We start from the raw sequence: 22155 nt of genomic DNA on the forward strand, positions 1-22155 counted from the left end.
CCGTTCAGAACCCGCAGCGAAGACGAACAAAGACAGCAGCAAGAGGGCGTTCAACGAGCGCGCCTGGCTCTCGCGTTTACGCCGAAGCGTTCTATGAGAGCGACGTTGCATAAGTGCAGCCGTCAAAAGTCGCGAATGGGATGCTCTGGATCGTCTTCAGACTCGGTTCAACCGAAGAATTTGGCGGCGTATGACTCGACAGGCTGTATATAGTCGCGGGCGCCGCGATGTTCAGCTCGCTTTTACTTCCCCTCTCCCGCTCGCTCCGAGAAGCCGCTGCGAAACCTGCCATTATGTTTCATGCTTTCCTTCTTACCCTCGAAAGTTTAAGAAAACTGTTGCTGTTGTGTCACTTCATGTCACAAGTACAGTGTCTGTGTCAGCTGTGCAGAATTTTACAAAAAAAAACGTTAATTTTGTAAGAATATTTCCTGATATTCTATGAAGTTATGTGTCTTTGTGATTACTAAGAATTCGATAGCGTGAAAAATATAGCAGATAAGTAATAACCATATCCTTAATAATCCCTCAATTAGTACTTATAGAGGAAGCACTTCAATTCCATAATTGAGGAGTCAAAGTCATATTATTAACTCAACAAAAGCTTCTTAAACAAAATCGTTTTGAGTGCTACAACCTACAGTACTTTGGCACTACGGGCGGCACCCAGTATGGCAGGAGCGAAAGAAATATGAGATAGTGGACCAGTGAGGTTGATCCCTCAACCCTCTCTATTGCGAGTGCAGACCAACAGGTTTCGCTGGCACGAGCTTCATCGCACTCTTTTTTTTGTTTGTTTTTTAATGGTGATGCCAAGAATCGATGCGAAGCTTGCTCTATTCTGTTCCCAATCTTTTGGTGGCACCGCAGCTCGGGTAATCACATTTATCTGTATAGCAGCAAATATAAACAAGGCTTTATTGATCAGAATGAGGAGAACTCGTAATTGTCGTAACATTGGCGCCCGCGCAGCAGGGAGGCAGTTGGCGTTTTCCGTTTTTCTAATATGGTGGGGAGATCAGCGTCATTCATACACAATTTAACTTTCGTTTTCGTACAGGGCTGCCCACAGCCAAAATACTGCGGGCCGTAGTACCTACGACGATTTTTGTGAAGTTGTTAGGCAAGATATGAATGTCGGCCTTCAATTTTGCAAATGAAATGTTGCCGCTAAAATTGGTAGTTAAAACTTTATAATTTTTTTTTTTTTTTTAGTTGCGACGTGATCCGTATTTGCCACGATGCCGCATTTGTATTGGTTGCCGAGCCTTACAGTCTGACAGAAGATGTGCACATGCGCTTATAACAAGTTATCAGTGCAGCACCCTGTGTTATTTGGGGCAGAAAAAACAGCATGTACTGGCCTCGAGCTGCACCACTGGAAAAACTGGTGCCACCGTCGGCGTGACGTGCTATTAGGGATCACGTGGACATAGCGGCCGCGTCGGCTGCTTCGGGAGCGCCGAAGCGAGTGGAAAACGAGAGTTTAAGTTCCCTCGTATGCTGCGGTCCTCATTTAGTGGCAAGATTTTCCTGCTTCGAGTGTCTCCTTTACAACGATTGAATGCACTACAATAGGTAGTGGCTGCCTTTGAAGGCGCGCAACATGGTAGGCTACTGCTCGGTGCCGCAGTGCCGGACGCACGCAACGGAGCCCGGTGTCAGCCTTATTCATACGTAGCCGCAGGACAAGAAGCTGCGTGAAGCTTGGCTCGCGAAACATAAAACCGGCAAACAGTCATCGGCCACAACTCGGGTATGCAGCAAGCACAGACGCGAAGAAGATTTGGCGCCGGGTCTGCGATGTTCGAAAAACGCGCAATGAGACGCTCGCCCGAGTTCGCTGGCCGACTAATGTCATGACAGTTTGGTCTATGAACTTGTCGATGCTATATATACTAACACGTTCACTGGAGGGGAAAGGGAGCGGTAAGACGCACATAAAAAAAAAAGCATGGCATATGGTCATGTTTGTGTTATGAATTAATGCACTGGATTACAAAAAAAGAAGCAGCGGGAAATCGCACGCTGAGAACACTGATAAACACATAGTGCGACGCAACTCAAGAAATAATATTGAAACGTCCGAGGATTTAGAAAAAAAAAAAGATTAAATTGTCGCGACAGCACATCACAGTCCCCGTAGGCGTCGAAGTCTCTACAATGAATATATTTTTGAACAGCTCTGATAGCGCCCACGCAACAATGGTCGCTTGTATACTGTCAAATGCTCATATTCTGCGGCCTAAAGCTCATGGCACGGTGCAAAAACGCGCACGCGGTGAAAGCGAAACAGTGCGCGGACAAGCATGCAAGACGCGCAGTCAGTCGCTGCGAAGCTGTGCGATCGCTGCATTGAGGCTTCATTCTATTAGGCTCCATTTAGTTATACAAACACTATAAGAACATATTTCACATAGTTTGCTTTCACCATTTACCTACCTTTAACGCAAGAAGCCGGTTCGGGAGACTCCATCGCGGTGACCGCGCACAGTGGCGTTCACTGTACGTATTCGGTAAAGAGATAGCGTCTGTAAACGAATCTGTGCCTTCAGTTTGCCTAAGATTATTATTTAGACAGTAAAAAACTTCTCTCGTTTCGAAAGTACTTACAGAAATGTCCGGGAGAGCTCCCGTGTGGTGTTTTCAGTGAGCGCTGACAGCAAAACCTATGAGGAGCGCGCCGCGTGATCCCTCATACTACGCCAGCGAGGCACTTCCAATAGATGGCGACTCCGTACTCCTCGCCGCCAATACCTGCTACATTCGCGATCTCTGGGGAAGTAAGCAAAGGAGAGTGGGACCCGGGAGACGTGCGCGGTATCCATTGCGGTTGTACTGGTGCTGAAACCCGGGAATTGTCGATATCCTCGCGTTCCTCGACTGCACCCGGGTGGTAGGGGTGACAGAAGACCTATGGGCCCCGGGCGCCAGATGACCTAGCTACGCCACTGGGTGCAGGCCTCGTAGCAACTTCGGCGAATGTCAGGGGAGCGGCAGTTGGATCCTGCTGGAGAAAAGGTGAAATGTGGTCGGCTACCTGCTTCTTGATTACATATTGGAGAGCGTGCGCCAACGGAGAACTCGACTGACCGTGTGCAAGTGGCATCACAGAAAGCTGACGAGCCACCTCCTCACGGACAATCTCCTTGATCTGTAGCAGCAGCGAAGTGTTATCCGGCGCAACAGCCAAGCTTGACATTGAAGTGGCCTGAGGAGGGGATTGGCAGGTGGCTATGCGTTGTCTGCGTAGTTCGTCGAAGCTTTGACAGAGAGTGACGAGTTCAGAGACTGTCACCGGATTTTTTGCCAACAGCATCTGGAAGGCGTCGTCTTCAATGCCTTTTAAAATATCGCTGATCTTCTCGTCATCAGCCATGGTGATGTTGACGTGGCTACAGAAATCGACATCTTCTATATAACTGGTAAATGCCTCCCCGCACTGTTGCGCATGACTATGCAAACATTGCTCTGCGCGAAGCTTGGGAACAGCGGGGCGCCCAAATACCTCCATCACGTTAGCATTGAAGGCCATCCAGGTCGTGAGATCACGTTTGTGGTTGTGGTACCGCACACTGGCGACACCGCTCAAATAAAACAACACGTAATTCAGTTTTTTGGTGTCGTCCCAGTGGTTCTGGATGCTCACCCTGTTGTAGTCAGCTAGCCAGTCTTCTACGTCATGGTCTTTGGTACCGCTGAAGGTGGGTGGGTCGCGCTGATGCAACGGGCCAGTGCAGACCACGGTAGTCACCGGGGCAGCAGGTTGTGGTTGTGGTTGTGGTTGTGGTTGTCCTTCTTCCAGCATAATGAAAACAGGCTGCAGTGTCCGATTGCGAAGTTCCAGATTTCCTGTTGTACCCAGCAGCTTCACCAATTGTAAAGGGGCTTTATTCGGGTCATAGAGCAGCGTCAAATGCAGCACCAGCGGGTAGGGCGCAGCCAGAAAGCGAACTGGGTATGGGCCACACGATGGCAACGGGGCTTTTCAGCCTGCCGATCTTCGTCACAATACATTTATTTTTCGCAATATATATATCATATATATTTTTTGTCACAATATATATATTTCCTGGTCTGGGTTCGAGTTCCAGACCAGGACGAATTTTTCTTCAACTGCAAGGCTTTTCTTTCAAGGAACCCGTATTGATTTCCTTTGTAGCAATTGCTACAAATGGGTGGATGCCTGATTTTCCCTTAGTTTATTCCTACTCTCCACTTAGAAGGTTTCTGCAAAACTATTACGTCAAACTCTTGCCTTTGCTTCGAGTTGTTGACAAATTCGACTTCTCCCTGCTATCTGCTAGCCACCTGGTTAGCTCAAATGGTAGAGCGACCGCCCCAGAAAGAATTGCTCCCGGGTTCGAGTCCCGAACCAGGACGAATTTTGCTTCAACTGCGAGGCTTTTCTTTCAAGGAACCCGTATAGGTTTCCTTTGTAGCAATTGCTACGAACGGGTGGATGCCTGATTTTACCTTAATTTATTCCTACTGTCCACCTTGCGGGTTTCCGCAAGACTATTACGTCAAACTCTTGCCTTTGCTTCGAGTTGTTGACAAATTCGACTTCACCCTGCTATCTGCTAGCCGCCTGGTTAGCTCAGATGGTAGGGCGGCTGCCCTGGAAAGGCAGTGGTCCCAGTGGCACCAGGATGAATTTTTCTTCAACTGAGAGGCTTTTCTTTCAAGGAACCCATATGGGTTTCCTTTGTAGCAATTGCTGTGAATGGGTGGATGCCTGATTTTCCCATAATTTATATATATATATATATATATATATATAGCTCTTGAAATTATGCTTTTTATGTAGAGTGTAATATATTAGTTTTGGCCACAACATGGATGGCAAAATGGGGATGTAAACTTTCGGTCGCCACAAAGGAAACTTCCCTGAACACAGCCTCCCAACCGCAGCCAGTTTTGTGTCACCAAAACTAGAATTGGGGTTAAGCAGGTATGGTTGTATCAAGAAAGCAAATATACCCTGTTCATTAAAATATGTAATGAAATCAATCCATTTTAAAAACATTACAAAGTATTTTTGGTAGCTCTCTCTGCTGTGGTTTCTTTTAAATAAATTCTGAGCACGAGGTCGCGGGATCGAATCCCGGCCACGGCGGCCGCATTTCGATGGGGGCGAAATGCGAAAACACCCGTGTACTTAGATTTAGGTGCACGTTAAAGAACCCCAGGTGGTCAAAATTTCCGGAGTCCTCCACTACGGCGTGCCTCATAATCAGAATGTGGTTTTGGCATGTAAAAACCCATAATTAAATTAATTAATTAAATTTAAATAAATTAAATGTAAATCTTAAAGAAAGTAAATTTGCTGAAGTCTTATAAAAGTGGGAGAAGAGAGGCGGGGGATGTATGCTTGCTACTGCTATAAGGAGTCACGTATTGGAAAACACTGTTGTAGGGAGCAAACTATGGCATCAATGGTCTTTGTCGCAGGTGCAGCCTCTGAACGTGATCATCTGTTCCTACTTGGACGACTTCCCTGGTGGGTTGCTGGGTACAGTGCATGCCACCGATGAGGACCCATATGACCAAGTCAGCCTGTCCTTGTCTGGACCACATGCTGCGCTGTTTGTGCTTGATCGTGAGGATGGGACCCTGCGTGCACTACCAGGTCTCGATGCAGGCAGCTACATATTGAATGTGAGCGCTTCAGACGGCAGCACACCTTCGACACATGCACCAGTGACTGTGCACGTTGTGGCTGTGTCTGAGGAGGCACTCAAGGCGGCCATCGCGCTTCGCCTGACTGGAACCACGACTGCACGCTTTTTGGCTGCAGACCGGCGGCTGCTGCTTCGGGCTGTGCGGACGGCTCTTGGTGTGCGCCTGAGAGACCTAGTGGTACGTTTGTGGCTGCTTCTATCTTTGTTGTTCACTAGAATGCAAGAAGAGTGCTTCAGGGAACCATGTTTATTATTTTAAAGGCAGCGCAGCTACTTATAGAGAATGAGGATGACTTATAGCTTATTAATTATTTCTCTCCACCTTGCAGGTTTCCGCAGAACTACTATGTCAATCTCTTGACTTTGCTTCGAGTTGTTGACAAATTCGACTTCGCTCTGCCATCTGCTTGCCGCCTGGTTAGTTCAAATGGTAGAGCGGGTTCCCTGGAAAGGTGGTGGTCCCGGGTTCGAGTCCTGGACCAGGACGAATTTTTCTTTAACTGTGAGGCTTTTCTTTCGAGGAACCCATATGGGTTTCTTTTGTAGCCATTGCTACGAACGGGTGGATGTCTGATTCCCCCCCCCCCCTCCCCTTTGTAATTATAGCTGAAATACGAGGGCCGTTTTTTTTTTCAACCTCCGATAGGCTATAAATAAAAGACAAGTTCATCTAAAACAATAATTTTATTACCAAAAGATTAGTACAGTTACGGTTACTTTTCGACATAATCACCGAAGAGATTGAGGCATTTGTCATATCTGTGAACAAGCTTTGCAATACCCTCTTCAAAAAAAGTTGCCGCCAATGAATTCAAGTAGTCCTTGACGTTGGTTTGAAGGTCACCATTGGTTTAAAAGCGCTTCCCACCAAGCCACGCCTTCAGTCCAGGAAAAAGATGAAAGTCACAGGGCGCTAAGTCTGGACTGTATGGCGGATGATCGAAAATGTCCCATCCAAATTGTTCGAGAAGCCGTTGAGTTGCTCCAGCAGTGTGTGGACGGGCATTGTCATGGATCAGAACAACTCCAGCGGTCAGCTTTCCTCTTCGTTTGTTCTGAATGGCTCTACGCAAACGTCGTAAAGTTTCACTATAAACAGCTGCAGTGATTGTGGTTCCGGGCTCCATAAACTCCACAAGCAACACACCTTGTTGATCCCAAAACACAGTAGCCATGGTCTTTCTGTTGTTGAAGGTTTTTTTTGAATTTCTTTGGTTTGTTTGGTGAATTTAAATGCATCCATTGTTGTGATTGTCGTTTTGTTTCCGGTGTGTCGTATTGAATCCAGGTTTCATCCCCAGTCACGATTGATTTCAAAAGGTTGTCTCCTTCATCCTGATAACGCTCAAGGAACTCCAAAGCTGACGCCATTCATCGAGTTTTGTGGCCGTTCGTCAACATTTTTGGGACCCAACGTGCATAAAGTTTTTTGTAGCGTAACCGTTCAGTAACAATAGAGTACAAAACAGACCTTGAAACTTCTGGAAATTTCGTAGATAAAGCAGTAATGGTGAATCTGCGGTTTTCTTTAACCATTCTGTCAACTCGTTGAACCAGGTCATCTGAAACGACAGATTTGCGTCCTTGGCCCCCTTCATCATGCACATCATTACGTCCATCTTTGAAATTTCGACACCATTCACGCACAACACCATCACTCATGAAGTTTTCCCCATACACTCGACTCATTCTCCGATGGATTTCTGCAGCACCATGGCCTTCAGCCTGTAGAAAACGAATAACACTTCGCAATTCACACTTGGCGGGAGCAACAATAATGGCAGCCATGCTTACATGGCTGTAGCACAATGCCGACTGATGCCTGAATGTCAACAATGGCGGAGTGTGTAGTGCGAGAGCTGCGCAGTTGCCTACAGCGCATGTCCGCTTTCTGCTGCCCGCGTAGCGCCTGCACGGAGCGATCGGAGGTTGAAAAAAAAAACGGCCCTCGTACGTGACATGTTACATGTTTTGTAAATGTGGACAAGAATAAACGAGCGCAATACATACATCACACTTCCATCGTGTTTATTTGGAAAACCCAATTCTATAATTTATATGCAGAGTGTTGTAACTATCATGCACCAAGATTTCATCATCAGCATCAGCCTGTTTTATGTCCACTGCAGGACGAAGGCCTCTCCCTGCGATGTCCAATTACCCTTGTCCTGCACTAACCGATTCCAACTGGCACCCGTGAATTTCCTAATTTTATCACTTCACCTAGTCTTCTGCCCTCCTCGACTGCGTTTCCCTTCTCTTGGTACCCATTCCGTAACCCTAATGGTCTAACGGTTATCTAACCGGCGCACTACATGACCTGCCCAGCTCCATTTCTTTCTCTTGATGCCAATTAGAATGTTGTCCATACCCGTTTGCTCTCTGATCCAAACCGCTCTCTTTCTGTCTCTTAACAGTATGCCTAGTAATCTTCATTCCATCGTTCTTTGCGTGATCCTTAACTTGTTCTCAAATTTCTTTGTCAGTCTCCAAGTCTCTGCCCCATATGTCAGCACTGGCAAAATGCACTGATTTTACACCTTCCTTTTCAACGATAATGGTAAGCTTCCAGTCAGGAGCTGACAATGTCTGCCGTATGCGATTTAACCCATTTTTATTCTTCTATGAATTTCCTTCTCATGATCAGGGTTCCCTGTGATTAATTGACCTAGGTAAATGTATTCCTTCAGACTCTAGAGGCTGACTAGAGATCTTGAACTCTTCTTCCTTTGCCTGGTTATTCATGATCATCTTTGTCTTCTGCATATTACTCTCCAACCACACTCTCACACTCTCTTTATTAAGGTCCTCAATCATTTATTTTAATCTGTCTGCGTTGTTGCTGAATAGAACAATGTCATTGGCAAACCGATGGTTCTTGAGATATTCGCCGTCGATACTTACTCCTAAGCCTTCCCAGTTTAATAGCTTGAAAGTTCTTCCAAGCACGCAGTGAATAACATTGGAGAGATTGTGTCTCCCTGTCTGACCCCTTTTTTTATAGGTATCTTCCTACTTTTCATGTGTAGAATTAAGGTAGCTGTAGAACCTCTGTAGATATTTTCCAAGGTATTTACGTAAGCGGTCTGTACTCAAAGATTACGTAATACCTCTATGACTGCTGGTATCTCTACTGAATCAAATGCCTTTTCGTAATCTATGAAAGCCATATATAGAGAGGCTTATTGTGCTGTGCGGATTTCTCGATTACCTGATTACACTCATAGCCAAAGGCTAGTAGGTGGTCTAAATTAGAATATGTAACCAAAAGTGCATACATCTTGGTTTGTCCTATGCCAAGTTTCCTTCTCACTGATTTCATGCCGCATCCATTTTTTACTGCTTCCTTTGTCTTTCTCACATTATAATTCCAAATATCCCTTAGTTTCTCCTTGTTGGTAGGTTGTGAGGGTTTGGCAAATTCTATCTAATCTATTGAGTTTAACGTTTTCATTCTTTGTCATTTCTTTATTTGGTCCTCTGTTACTTGGGAGACCTTACTTACTTTACTAGTTGCCTTGGTGCCTTACCTCCAACTTCAATAGCTGCTTCTTAGGCCAGCCTAGGTACTGTTTATTCATTACCTCTATGTCATCTTCATCTCTCTGTTCAAAGGCTGCATATTTGTTTTTAAGTACAGCCTAAATTTGTCTGCTTTTACCCTTACTGCCTCTAGGTTGACCTGTTTCTTCTTGACCAATTTTACTCTTTCTTTCTTCAAACTGAGGTGAATGCTAGCCCTAACTAACCTATGACCACTGCACTTTACCCTACCTATCACTTCTACATCCTGCACTATATTGGGATCAGCCGATAGTATGAAGTCAATTTAATTTTTTGTTTCACCATTAGGGCTTTTCGAGGTCCACTTTCCTTTGCTATGCTTCCTGAAAAAGGTGTTCATTATTGTTCATTATTTGAAACTTATTCCTTTCTGCAAATTGTACCAGCATATCTCCTTTAGCATTCCTTGAATCGACGCCGTAGTTGCCATTTACTTGTTCACCAGCCTGCTTTTTCCCCACTTTTGCATAGAAGTCACCCATTATAGTGGAATCTCGATAATACGAATCTCACGGGGTCATGAAAAATATTCGTATTAGCCGAAATTCGTGTCATCGAAACAATTAAAACTAGCTAAATTAAAGAGTCAGAGGTGAACTCACTCGAGCACACGTACGTAAAAAACATTTATTTCTTGAAGAAAAGTCTCTAATGTCCTTCTGCTCCCTTTTGTTTGTCAGGTCACTTAACAGACTTTGTTCAAATCCATAAATATGCGTGCACATGTCATCGCTGATTTCATCCGCGGCCATAGCACGCCTTAGAACTTCGAGCGCGTGCAGTGTTTCAGCCACCGGTGGTGGTCTTTCGCCGTCGCCCACGTCTAACACGAAGAACGGGGCCCGAAGCACAGCAGCTACTCCGTCTGATGGCACGCGGAAAAGGAGAAAAAGCACAAAAGCAACAAAAGTGCCACTGCTTCAAACTCTTTGCGCCCAGTCGCGGCCTCCACGCTGTCTGGCGCTGCGTCCGCGCCTCCACACCAAAAGACAAAGGGAGAAATCGCGTGACTGCGTGCTGTTCTCTTTCGCGGCCGTCGGTGGGGCGGCGTTTAATAAGGCGAAAGCCTTTAATGGCTCATGCTCACGGTCACGTCTGTCCATGCGCTGGAATCGTGTCAACTGTGGCCTCTCCTCCGTGCAGCGGCGCAACCTCCTTCCCTCCTTAGCAACCAGCGCGCCGGTGGGGGGCGCCGCTGTGCATAGCGACCGTGACGTCATGCAATACTGGTAGAACGAGTGCGCCCGCGTTGGTGGTGGCAGCTGTACTGCCGCTCCTTCGCTAGACGTCTCATTGCAGTCGAGTGAGTTAGACGCATGCCTCCAAAGCGGCCCAGTGATTCCGTGCCAAGTGGTTCGGGGAAGCGGCAACAGACGCCGGATTCCCCCAACACCAAACGCCAGAATAACAAGGAGCGAATGCGCATGCGACGACTGAACATGCCACCACATGAGAAAGCAAGGGAGGCAGAACAGAAACGCCAACAGCGACTGATCAGACCGCCATACCAAAGGCAGGTAAGCAGAACGAAAGCGGCAGCAGCGACAGGCAATATCGCCGAACACCAAAGCGAATGAATTGGAATGCAGACGGCTGCAGCGACTGGCTATGTCACCGAACAGCAAAGCCAGGGAAGCGGAGCGCAGACGGCTGCAGCATCTGGCTTTCGCCAAGCACACTTTAGAATTTCCAAAGTGTCTTCAGTAATTTTTGTATCACCGACGCGGTTCGAAAATTGATTCATAATAACTGTTCTCTAGCATGATCTGAAGTGAAGGCGCTAAAAAGACGGAGGACAAAGAAGAAACACACACACACACACAGGGCGTGTGTTTCTGCTTTGTCCTCCGTCTTTTTAGCACCTTCACTTCAGGTCATGCTCAACCAACACGCCCAACTATCCATCGTAATGTTCTCTAGCATGTTGCAAAGTAATGGGGTTTGGCCGGGACGACAGAAAAATTCTTATCATCCAGAAATTCCTATTAGCCGTGATCGTATCATCGAGATTCCACTGTACTACAGTGAACTGAGTTTGCACCTTTCTAATTGCTAATTCAACGTCTTCATAAAACTGATCTACTTCCTTATCGTCGTGACTGGTTGTTGGAGCGTAGGCTTGTACTACCTTTAATCTATACGTCTTATTAAGTTTATTTTCGGCGAACTCTCCGCTAATTTCCTTCTTTCCTTTCCTCCTCTCTCCCTGTCATTTTTGTTATCCCCTTTCCCATTCTCCCAGTGTAGCGTACCCAACCGGACGTTATTCTGGTTAACCTTCCTTCCTTCTGCTTTTCTCTTTCCTTCCTTCCTTCCTTATTAAGTTAGCTTACTACTACAGCTACCCCCTTAATGCTGTAGAATTCGTCAGTGTTGCCCGCTATATCCTTATGGATTAGGAATCCTCCCTCATATTGCTTCCTATCTGGCAGACCTCTATAGCAAAGGACATGGCCGTTATTCAGCAATGTACAAGCCTCATCAGTTCTTCTAATCTCACTAAAGCTGATGATATCCCAAACAATATATGACAGTTCCTCGAAGAGTCCTGCTAAGCTAGCCTCACTCGACAGAGTTTGGCATTTAAAAGTTGACAGGGTCTGTTTACATTGGCGGCCTCTCCGGACCCAGAGATTCTTAGCACCCTCTGCTGCGTCACAGGTCTGACCGCCGCCTTGGTCAGGTGCTCCGCAGCTGCTGGGGACTGAGGGCCATAGGTTTGATGAAGAAATCATTTGGGAGGTAGTGGCTGAATACTGCACCAGGGAGGCCAATTTCTGTTCTGGTGAGGGAGTGTCTTTGTTGAAGCTTAGTGGGTCCGTCCTAATTTAATTGTAACTGGGTTAGTTTAGCCCCACTCGCTCTTGGCATCTTTTGCCAGTGTTAGGTGCGTCACTCCAAGCCTGCAGATGTAGTGCACTGGAGGAGGTGAATTTCAAGCTCACCATTGCCAAGTTAAAAAAGGAACTTATGCAAGGATTCGAACTTCCGACTATAGCAACCCAGCATTCCACATAGCTCAGTCAGATAATCCCGTAGGCGGCATGGCTACCTTATCGCCGACAAGTACAGCCCAGAGGGCCCTGCGTGCCTAAAAACTTATTTTATGTTTCTGCGATCGATGTGTTTTCCTGATCGTGATGGGTAACTCAATATAGAATGATTTCTAAACTGTTCTGGCCTCATAGTTCCAGAATCGCACATGCGTAGACGACTGTAACTCGGCTAGGCAAACACTACAGGCATACCGACCACCTTTCACAGTTGCAAATACATGCTCGTGATCTACATGGAGTACAAACAGAAACCCGCGAAAACGAAAGTAAGTGCAAGTGTAGAAGAAATAACTGAACGCATACTACAACTTCTTTATCTTTACTTGATGAAAATCTGTATGTGAACTTTGCAACTGTTAACATTACATTATTTATTTCTTGTTGTTTACGTGCTACTGCAAACCTTCTCATCGCTTTTTCTCTTATGCGCTGCAACTTTTTTTGTGGGAGGGGGGGGGATGACAGAAAAGAAAAAGTTAGGAAATTGGTGTGCTTTTTAAACGTATAAACGGCACCGTAAATATACAGCATCGACCATTTTTGGAATTGTTCGCGGAGCCATATATTTGCGTCATCATCATCATCAGGCTGGTTACGCCCACTGCAGGGCAAAGGTCTCTCCCATACTGCTCCAACTACCCTGCTCATGTACTAATTGTGGCCATGTTGTCCCTGCAAACTTCTTTATCTCATCCGCCCACCTAACTTTCTGCCACCCCCTGCTATGCTTCCCTTCCCTTGCAATCCAGTCCGTAACCCTTAATGACCATCGATTATCTTCCCTCCTCATTACATGTCCTGCCCATGCCCATTTCTTTTTCTTGATTTCAACTAAGATGTCGTTAACTCGCGTTTGTTCCCTCACCCAATCTGCTCTTTTCTTATCCCTTAATGTTACACCCATGTTCTTCCATAGTGTTCTTTCCATAGCTCGTTGAGTCGTCCTCAATTTAAGTAGAACCCTTTTCGTAAGCCTCCAGGTTTCTGTTCCGTACGTGAGGACTAGTAAGACACAGCTGTTATGTACTTCTTTCTTGAGGGATAATGGCAACCTGCTGTTCATGATCTGAGAATGCCTGCCAAACGCACCCCAGCCCATTCTTATTCTTCTGATTATTTCAGTCTCATGATCTATTGATCTTCAGTCTGTTGCTCGATGCATGCTACATGAAAGTGTTTTTCCGAGTGTGGAAGAAGTCCGCAAATACACGCAAAATGCTCGAGTGGCCAGTAGTGTTGCAATATTGCATGTATTTGCGGGCTTCTTTCACCCTCGGAATATTTTTATCTATCACGTATTTAGTAACAGAAGGCTGTATCGAGAGTTTCTCATGTTGCTCTACGATTTTCTTATTTACACTTCTAATCTAATTGTAATATTTAAGAAGTTGATTAATTAAGACTAATTATCTAATTATATGGAAGGAAAAAAAGAACTGAGTATCTTCAAGCAACGGCAAACATTATTACCTTGGTTCTGTCCACTTACATGGCACTTGCATATTTTTAATGTTTGGCTCAAGTTACATGGGACACCCTGTATAGCCAGCGTTTAATTGTGACATGCATATCGCACCATGGTAGGTATGGTATCCTAACTGGTTTCTTATGTGCTATGTTTTTATGTTTATGCTTTTATTATTTACGTGAGCTACCACTGCAAAGTGTAGATCCACGCACGAAAAACCCGCAATGGGCTGGTCTGAGCTCCCTCAGGTGGCACTGTAGCGTTGCCTTTGAGAAATATATTGTCATCTAGGAAATAAGTTCTTTGAAACATTTCCCAAACAAAGGCATCATAAAATATATATTTGAGAGTACCGTCGGAAGAATACAAGCACAGGGAACGAGAGCGAGCAAACGTAAACACTACCGAAGGTGCCCAGACACGGCCTAAACTGCAGCAGACGACAGGCGCGAGTCTGTGCCCTGACCTCACGTGAGCTGCGCTCGCAGTGCCCCTTTAGGTTGTTCTCGGGGCCTCATGTTTTGTGTGCTTTCCACTGACAGGTGCATCTAACTCTCTGTGCCTTTTCTTCACTTGCCGCTTTGGCTTTCATCTTTCATTACTATCTCAGGTTTTCATTTTCTCCAGTGTTTTTATTTCTTGACTCTTGACAGTGTAAATAGTGTAAATATAGTGTAAATAGTGACAGTGTAAATAGTGTAAATTTCTTTTAGTGTCCCATTCTGTCCCAGAGCAAAACACAGATATTTCTGTGGAATGGAAGTGATATGTTGGTTCACAAGTGTGTTAACTGCAATGGAAATAAATTTTGGGTTGTTCGTAAGTTGATTTGGAGTACTTATCTCATTGTAAGACAGAATATTACACATACACAGGGTATAAAACAAGAACATTGCATGGCATGTCTAGCCGTTACAATGCCTGACACGTCCACATGCTGAGGCTACATTATACAAAGCACCAAAACCAAGAAATGAAGTTCACTGTGCACTCCCATTTTAAATCCTGCAGCCCCTTGTTCTACTGAGGCCATCTATGAAAAAGTGCAGAGTCTAACTAATGGTCTTGTCAAGGACAAAAGCACTTTTGAATCTGGTGCAAAAGAAGTAAAGTGCAGCCACAGATTCGTGAAGGACTGACTCAAACCTGGGCATGGCCAGTGAAGCCCACATTCGGCACTCGTGTTGGCATGTCTTCTCGTGCCATATGTTGTACAGCTTTAAGCTTTACTATCCTCTTTTCGTTTGGCAGGCATTCTCAGATCATGAACAGCAGGTTGCCATTATCCCTCAAGAGAAAAGTGTATAATAGCTGTGTCTTACCAGTACTTACCTACGGGGCAGAAACCTGGAGGCTTACGAAAAGGGTTCTACTCAAATTGAGGACGACGCAACGAGCTATGGAAAGAAGAATGATAGGTGTAACGTTAAGGGATAAGAAAAGAGCAGATTGGGTGAGGGAACAAACGCGAGTTAACGACATCTTAGTTGAAATCAAGAAAAAGAAATGGGCATGGGCAGGACATGTAATGAGGAGGGAAGATAACCGATGGTCATTAAGGGTTACGGACTGGATTCCAAGGGAAGGGAAGCGTAGCAGGGGGCGGCAGAAAGTTAGGTGGGCGGATGAGATTAAGAAGTTTGCAGGGACGGCATGGCCACAATTAGTACATGACCGGGGTTGTTGGAGAAGTATGGGAGAGGCCTTTGCCCTGTAGTGGGCGTAACCAGGCTGATGATGATGATGACCCTCTTTTCAGGATGCTTCTTCCCCTTTCTCCCTATGCCCTCGTAACTCTTGACTGTCACTGTGTGCAGCTGGTGAGTGTGCAGCCAGCTCCAGGTGAGGCTGAGCAGCTGGATGTGCTGTTGGCCGTTCAGCTCGAACGGGGTCCCATGCCAGCTGCCACTGCGACTGCTCGATTGCATGAGCGTCACATGGCTCTTGAGGCAGCTGCTGGTCTGCGGATTCACATACTTCCCCAAGTGAGTCTCATAAGGATCTCCCAAAATGCAGATGAACTATGATGAAGCAGTGGTGGCCTTCAGTCACAAAGAGCATCTGCTGCAGTTAATTGCAGGAATCATGCCCACAATATTAACGTTACAAAACACATTAGAGCCGAGGTTAACCTACTGAGGGCAAATTTTTTTCGCCAAATGTGACCCCCCCCGGGTCAGATTTTCTTTATTACAAATTTATAGGGCCCCTCACCAGGTTATACGCTGCAAGTTGTTAGATGCCCTCTAAGGAGTTTTCCACCACAACAATTTTTCAGATTAGTTTATTAATACGAGAGATAGAAACATATAAAGTGCTGCAAACCCATGATTTCAAGAAACGAGCATCACTGCCAACATAGATGCTCTCTCCACATGCCCCGTCTAGCCTCTGCAAGTGGAATTCCTTCCCTGCATTCTCTAATACCGAAGCCAGGGGACCATGTGACAAATACGTCGTGGGCCCCCATTTCTATTATTTTTTTTTCTGTTTCTTTTGCGTTTTTGCGACGGTCTCGTGTGCGAGCTGTTGCGTTTGTCTTGTTTCACGCAGTGGACGATTTTGTGCGCTCTGCACGAGGACACCTGATTAGCAGTGTAAGTCAGTGCCATAAATATGAGTAACGAGGCGGGCATTAGAGGATGAAAGATCATGATCGCAGTACTGAAACATGGTAGAAAATGAACACGGTTTCGTCCTCTATTTTGTCATTCCCCAATGAGAGCCGTTGGTAAGCACCTTAGTTCATTGAGTTGCCATGATGCGGCACTACCCAGATGGTATGACTGCTTGCGTCACACGTACGTTTGAGCATGTGCTTCTGTCGTTCCGGTAGAGAAGCGGTAGACGTGCCCCACCCTGCGTCTCTCAGGTAATCACACGTCTGTCAGTCTCCCTCCGACTTCCGTTGTGAGGGCCACCCAGATGGTATTCTCTGCCACGACCATAAAACAGGCACAAACACTAGCCGACGAGAGAGAGCAGGAAAGGAGAATAGGAGAGGGTGGTGAACGGTCAGATTAGCTGCATCTGGCTGGCAATTAAAAAAATAGGAGGCACTGCCTGTGCACGCAACTGCACGACGTGGAAACAAGCAGACGAAATGGAAGTGCATCTTTTTGCTATAGTACAAATGAAAACAAAGCCATGCTGACATTGTTTATATGTTTTATTATTTCTCTAAACTTGAATTCGTCTATCGAAGCCACAGATTAAACAAATAATTGGTGTTGCCTTGAATAATGCTTGAAGTCACATGTTGCTATGAACGAAATCACAGCACTGCCATGTACGTAGGCACACTTGTGCACCTACGTCGACTCTAGCTGGGAGCGCAGCACCCGTGAGGAGAAGGGCAAATGGCATTTGGTTTTAAATTTAAGTTCTTTCGACGGTGCATAGGGATGTGATACTTGGCATACACGATCGTTCCTGTGCATTGTATGCACTGTGCTTGTCAGCTCAAGATGGCCAGACCTGGTGAGGGGCCCTTTAAAATCTTCAGACTGACATATTTCGAAAAAGCTTAATGCAATTTTTTTAATGACCATAGATTGGCAAAAAATATTTTCCGTAGGTAAACATGCATTGTTTATTTATGAATACAGATGGCCTTTGTGGTATCTCGCACATGCTCTTGGGACAAAGGAACGACAACACAGTAGTGCAAAGAATCACAAGGGCATTTATTGCACCCTTCGTACACTAATGCCTGGTAGCCAAATTGCCATCCACAGAACATGCCGATGAGCGTGCGACAAATCTAGGACGTTTGGCTCACCATGACTTGATATTGAGCGAATATGTTCGCTCCATGCTAGACACCAATGCCTGGTCGTTCGCGTGTACAGGTATGCAAACGGTGCCGCATTCAAATGATCGTGTTTGTCTATTTTGGTGTCCTGCTCCTAGGCCTCACGAGATGGTCTCACAGAAGCATGGATCGGCGCATGCGCGGAACATCCGCACGCTTGCCAAACTCGAGCTCGAGCGCTCGACATGGAATGTCGCGCGCAACTAACCTCGCCATGATGTGGCGTTAGCCGCGCAGCATTCGCGCAATCTCTCGTAATGCGTTGTGGCCAGACTGACTGCCACCGGCGCTTAACTATGGGGAGAGAGATTACAGATGTGAGAGCCACGTGGGGAAAACAACATAGGGGGATGCGTGAGAGTCGAGCATTCCCATATCCCCCTAACCTTAAATTACTACATACTCCTCCGAAACATGTCACACGGTCTATCTACGCTTACTTCGCGAACAAGAGCTAGTACATGCAGCAGTGCTTGCACCACGCGTTGTCCATAATATGTGCGCTAACAGTGTCTCTGAAGTACACCGCTGGTGTCCCTTGGTCACTGCAGTAGCTCTGCAGACTCGACGACACTATTCCAGGCCAGGATGCCGACAATGGTTACGTACTAGTCGGTATGAGCAAGCATCGCTCGCACCGACGTTCCCTGCTGGCAAGGGCCACAGTATCGGTTGGTGACTGCTGGATCTTTCCACAGCCGCAAAGGGTTGCAATCGCTGCGTTGAACTCGCCACAGGCGAGTTCAACGCAGTGATTGCTGTCCGGATTTGGGGCAGCGAATGCTGCTCCGGATCATAGTCCGGGGCAGCAATGCAGACTGTGTGCAGGTGACAGCAAGCCAGCAGTGCCTCCACTCACACTGTGTACACTGAACACACTCAACAAATGCTAAAGTAGTGCAAAGGAAAGGAATTTTCAGAATGTTTCTTCTCTGTAATAAATCATGACGTGTTCCGGAATACCCTGCTGTTAAAATCTGCACCCTACCGGACTGTTATAGTTTGGCACTGGACCGGAAACAAGCCTTTCCTGGCTATTGGTCGAGATATCTGTGTAATCATGATTATGTGAAGAAAAATAAAGGACTTGCACTTGCAAAAAAAAAAAAAAAATTCTGATGCACATCGCCCACGTGGCACGATGTTTAACTCGCTAACAAAAGATCGGGCAGCTACTCAGTTAATAAGTTCACGTGAACAAAGCTCACTTTCTTGAGTCGGAATGAGTAATTTCAATTTGTGCGAGGCTAACTAGAATGGGGGAAGCAAAGTGCGGCACCTCAACGCCGCAGTCCACCAGGTTGTGCCCCTCACATCTCTACTACACTCCACCACCAATTGAACACCGAAAGACGTGTTCGTCTATTCAATATATGTCGAGGGCACCGGTCAACACCACGACCTTAAAATTACGTTGACGAGAACTACTATGTGGCACTGTTTATTTTCCGGTTTTGCTGAAACAGCCAGTCCGCGCATGCCATTGGTGGAGGCATGGCCAAGGCGATAGTTTTGCGGAAAACAAACGTTTCAGAATACGGGCCCAGCAGTGGACATAAAATATGATGATGATGATGATGATGATGATTTACATAAGAAACTCAGACCACTTGCTAGGCTTCCGAATACTCACTCGCTTTAAGCTTGGCAGTGCTCCGTGGGCACTAAGCCTCGCTCTCCCAAGAGGCAGACCATGTGGCTTTCGCACATACCAACGTTCTGTTCTTCGAAACACTTGCAAAAAGGCTTAGCATGTTGAAAAGTTCAAACACGCTACAGCAACCGTTGCCTCATTCAAGAAAGCATGCCACCGACGTTAGCGAGCAAAATCGATGCTAGGCCTACGCTTCGGTTCAAAAAGAGTTGTCTTAAACGGAAAACTGTCAAAACTATTGTGGAATGGCCCAAGAGGTACATGTTGGGCAGCCACATGTGGGGTCTCATACGTGCTCTTAGGACAGAGGAACGACATTACAGTAGTTGTGAAAAAGACAAGTAGACAAAGAAAAAGGAAAAGTAGACAGTAGCCTTGAAAAACAAAAGTCCACTTGTCGAAATGTTGGCTCACCTTGTTCTCGTTTTGCTCAAACAACCAAAAGGTCAGTTATTGCACCTTTCTTACACTAATGCCTGCTAGCCGAATCACAACACACAGAACATGCCGATGGGCGCGCGACAAATTGAAAAAATCCGACTCACCGTAACCGGATAGCGAGCGAATATGTTTCACCTGCGTGCTAGACACCAATGCCTAATTGTTCTTCAGAATTAAGAGTACAGACTTGGGCTGGTTGGTAATACATAGTTACACTGGAAGCATAGTGCGGGAAAAGACAATTGACAAAGACTAGGCAGGACAAGTGCTTGTCCTGTCTAGTCTTTGTCGATTGTCTTTTCCAGCGCTATGCTTCCAACCTAATCGTTCGCCTGTACAGTCATCCGAACGGAGGCACGTTTGCATGATCATGTTCGTCCACCCGGTGTCATGCTCCCAAGCCTTTCCCGGCACAATCCCGTGAAGCGGGTCGGCGCCTGTGTGGAAGAGGAAGACGAAGCATCTACTTCTTGTCGTGCCCAACTAACCCCACTGTTAGGCGGCATTAGCAGCGCAACACTCATGCCATCTCTCGCAATATGGTGCAACCACACCGACCGCCACTGGCGCTTGGCTACGGAGAGAAGCCGGATTATAGGAGACGCAAGAGCCATGCAGGGAAAACAACATCAGGGGCCACGTGGGAGTCGAGCATCCCCACAGCTTGCTTAAATACTTATAAGAGTAAAAAAAGTAGATACACTGAAATAGATATATTGTCACGACATCAAAAAAAAAAAAAAGAACAGGATGCAGGACCAGGATGCGAGAAACAAAAACCATCTCTGCATTCAGAGACCACAAGAGCCAATGCGGCAACTTCGTCTTCTTTCAAAGGGAGTGTGGTCGCTGCTCGTGTCTCTCAATTTGTTCTCTTCTGTTCTCTTGCTAGCCTTTAGCCGTGACATTAGCCTCTCTTCCTAGAAAGCATCATCCCGATGCTTTATCATCATGGCAACAGCACCAGGATGCGCTTGCAGTGCAGTGAATTCACTCGAACAAATAGGGTTTCATCCGGGCCACGTGCACAACCTCTGGTAGATGCCGTCAACGCCTTGAGCAATGCGGACTATCAGGAGAAAGCTCATAGTTGACATCAGTGAGCCGCCAAAGAACTTTATACGGCCCGGAGTAGCACCCTAACAGTTTCTCTAAAAGGCCATGATGGCGAATGGGAGTGCAAACCAAAACTCTCTCTCAGGGCTCGTAGGAGACTGGTCGGTGAGTTGTAATCCAGTCATAATCCTGCTGCCTATGAATATGTATGCTAGGAAGTTGTCAAGCTTTTTCAGCACGCTGAGTAAAGTCTTCAGCATCCGTTTTGATGCCATCACATCGATGTGGCAGCATCGCATCTAGCATAGTTGTGACTTCACGACCATGTAGGAGACGGAATGATGTCATTCGTGTTGTCTCTTGCTGAGCCATGTCGTGTGCGAAGGTGCCATACGGCAAGATTTCATCTCAGTTCTTGTGCGCCGCGTCCATGTACATGGAGAGCATAACCGCGAGCGTCTTATTCAGGCGTTCTGTCAGTCTGTTCGTTTGCGGATGGTACGCCATTCGCCAGTGAGCTGTTCCACTAAGTCTTAATACTGTGTCCAATAGCTCGGCTGTAGATGCACTTCCCCTGTGAGTTAACACTACTGCTGGAGCACCGTGCCTAAGTATGACATTCTCTATAAAAAATTGGACTGGTTCACTTTCCATGCTCCGCTCCAGAGCCTTGGTTTCGGCGTAGCAAGTTAGGTAGTCTTTGGCTATGATAATCCATCTGTGAGCCGCAGTGGAAGTTGGGAATGGGCCTAGAAGATCCATTCCGACTAGAACCAATGGAGTTTCGGGCACTTCAACAGGCTGGAGGAAGCCTGCTGGTTTGTTTGCCACTGGCACTCAAGGCATGTCCGGACATATTGTTGAACGGTCACTGTGAGTCTTGGCCAACAGTATTTTTGCCTCAGCTTGCACAGTGTTCGTGTGTAGCCCAAATGACCAGATATTTGCATCACCTCAATCTGGGCAAGCCACAATCTTATCAGAACTAGCAGACATTTGAAAACGTCTCAACTACGGCGCAAACTGTGTCATCCTTAAATACTAAATAGATAAAAGTTAACCTAGCACTGGCAGAAATCTGTGAAAAAAACTCTCACATTGAACCACTTCAGACTGAAGTTCAAAGCGTAAAGCAAGTAATTGAACAACAAAACAGTAAGCTTGCAGATCTTGAGGATTGCAGCCGACGATGCAACGTCATTATTTATGGCATTAAAGAACAAGAAGGAGAAAATGAAAAAGTGCTGCAGCACGCAATTGTGGATGAGCTTTTTTTCACAGAAGCTAAGCCAAACCATCCATTCTATTGCAAGAATTCACCATCTTGGGCAAAAGTCAGGCAACCAGCTGGTGATCGTTTACTTCCAAGATTTCCTAGAAAAAGAAGTGGTCATGCGCAATGCTAGAAAGCTCAAAGG

At 46.2% G+C, this 22155-nt stretch overlaps 1 protein-coding gene across 2 annotated transcripts in view; it reads left to right on the plus strand.

Annotated features, from left to right (window-relative positions):
• Window positions 1-22155, plus strand: part of LOC126535883 (fat-like cadherin-related tumor suppressor homolog) — a 517574-nt gene that overhangs the window by 374659 nt on the left and 120760 nt on the right. For both annotated transcript variants that reach the window (XM_055073317.2, XM_050182731.3), the window contains exons 27-28: window positions 5455-5862; window positions 15590-15757. In XM_055073317.2, coding sequence (XP_054929292.1) covers window positions 5455-5862; window positions 15590-15757 — 576 coding nt within the window. The remainder of the gene's footprint in view (window positions 1-5454; window positions 5863-15589; window positions 15758-22155) is intronic.

Source organism: Dermacentor andersoni, chromosome 4, assembly GCF_023375885.2.
Source record: "Dermacentor andersoni chromosome 4, qqDerAnde1_hic_scaffold, whole genome shotgun sequence".
NCBI lineage: Eukaryota > Metazoa > Arthropoda > Arachnida > Ixodida > Ixodidae > Dermacentor > Dermacentor andersoni.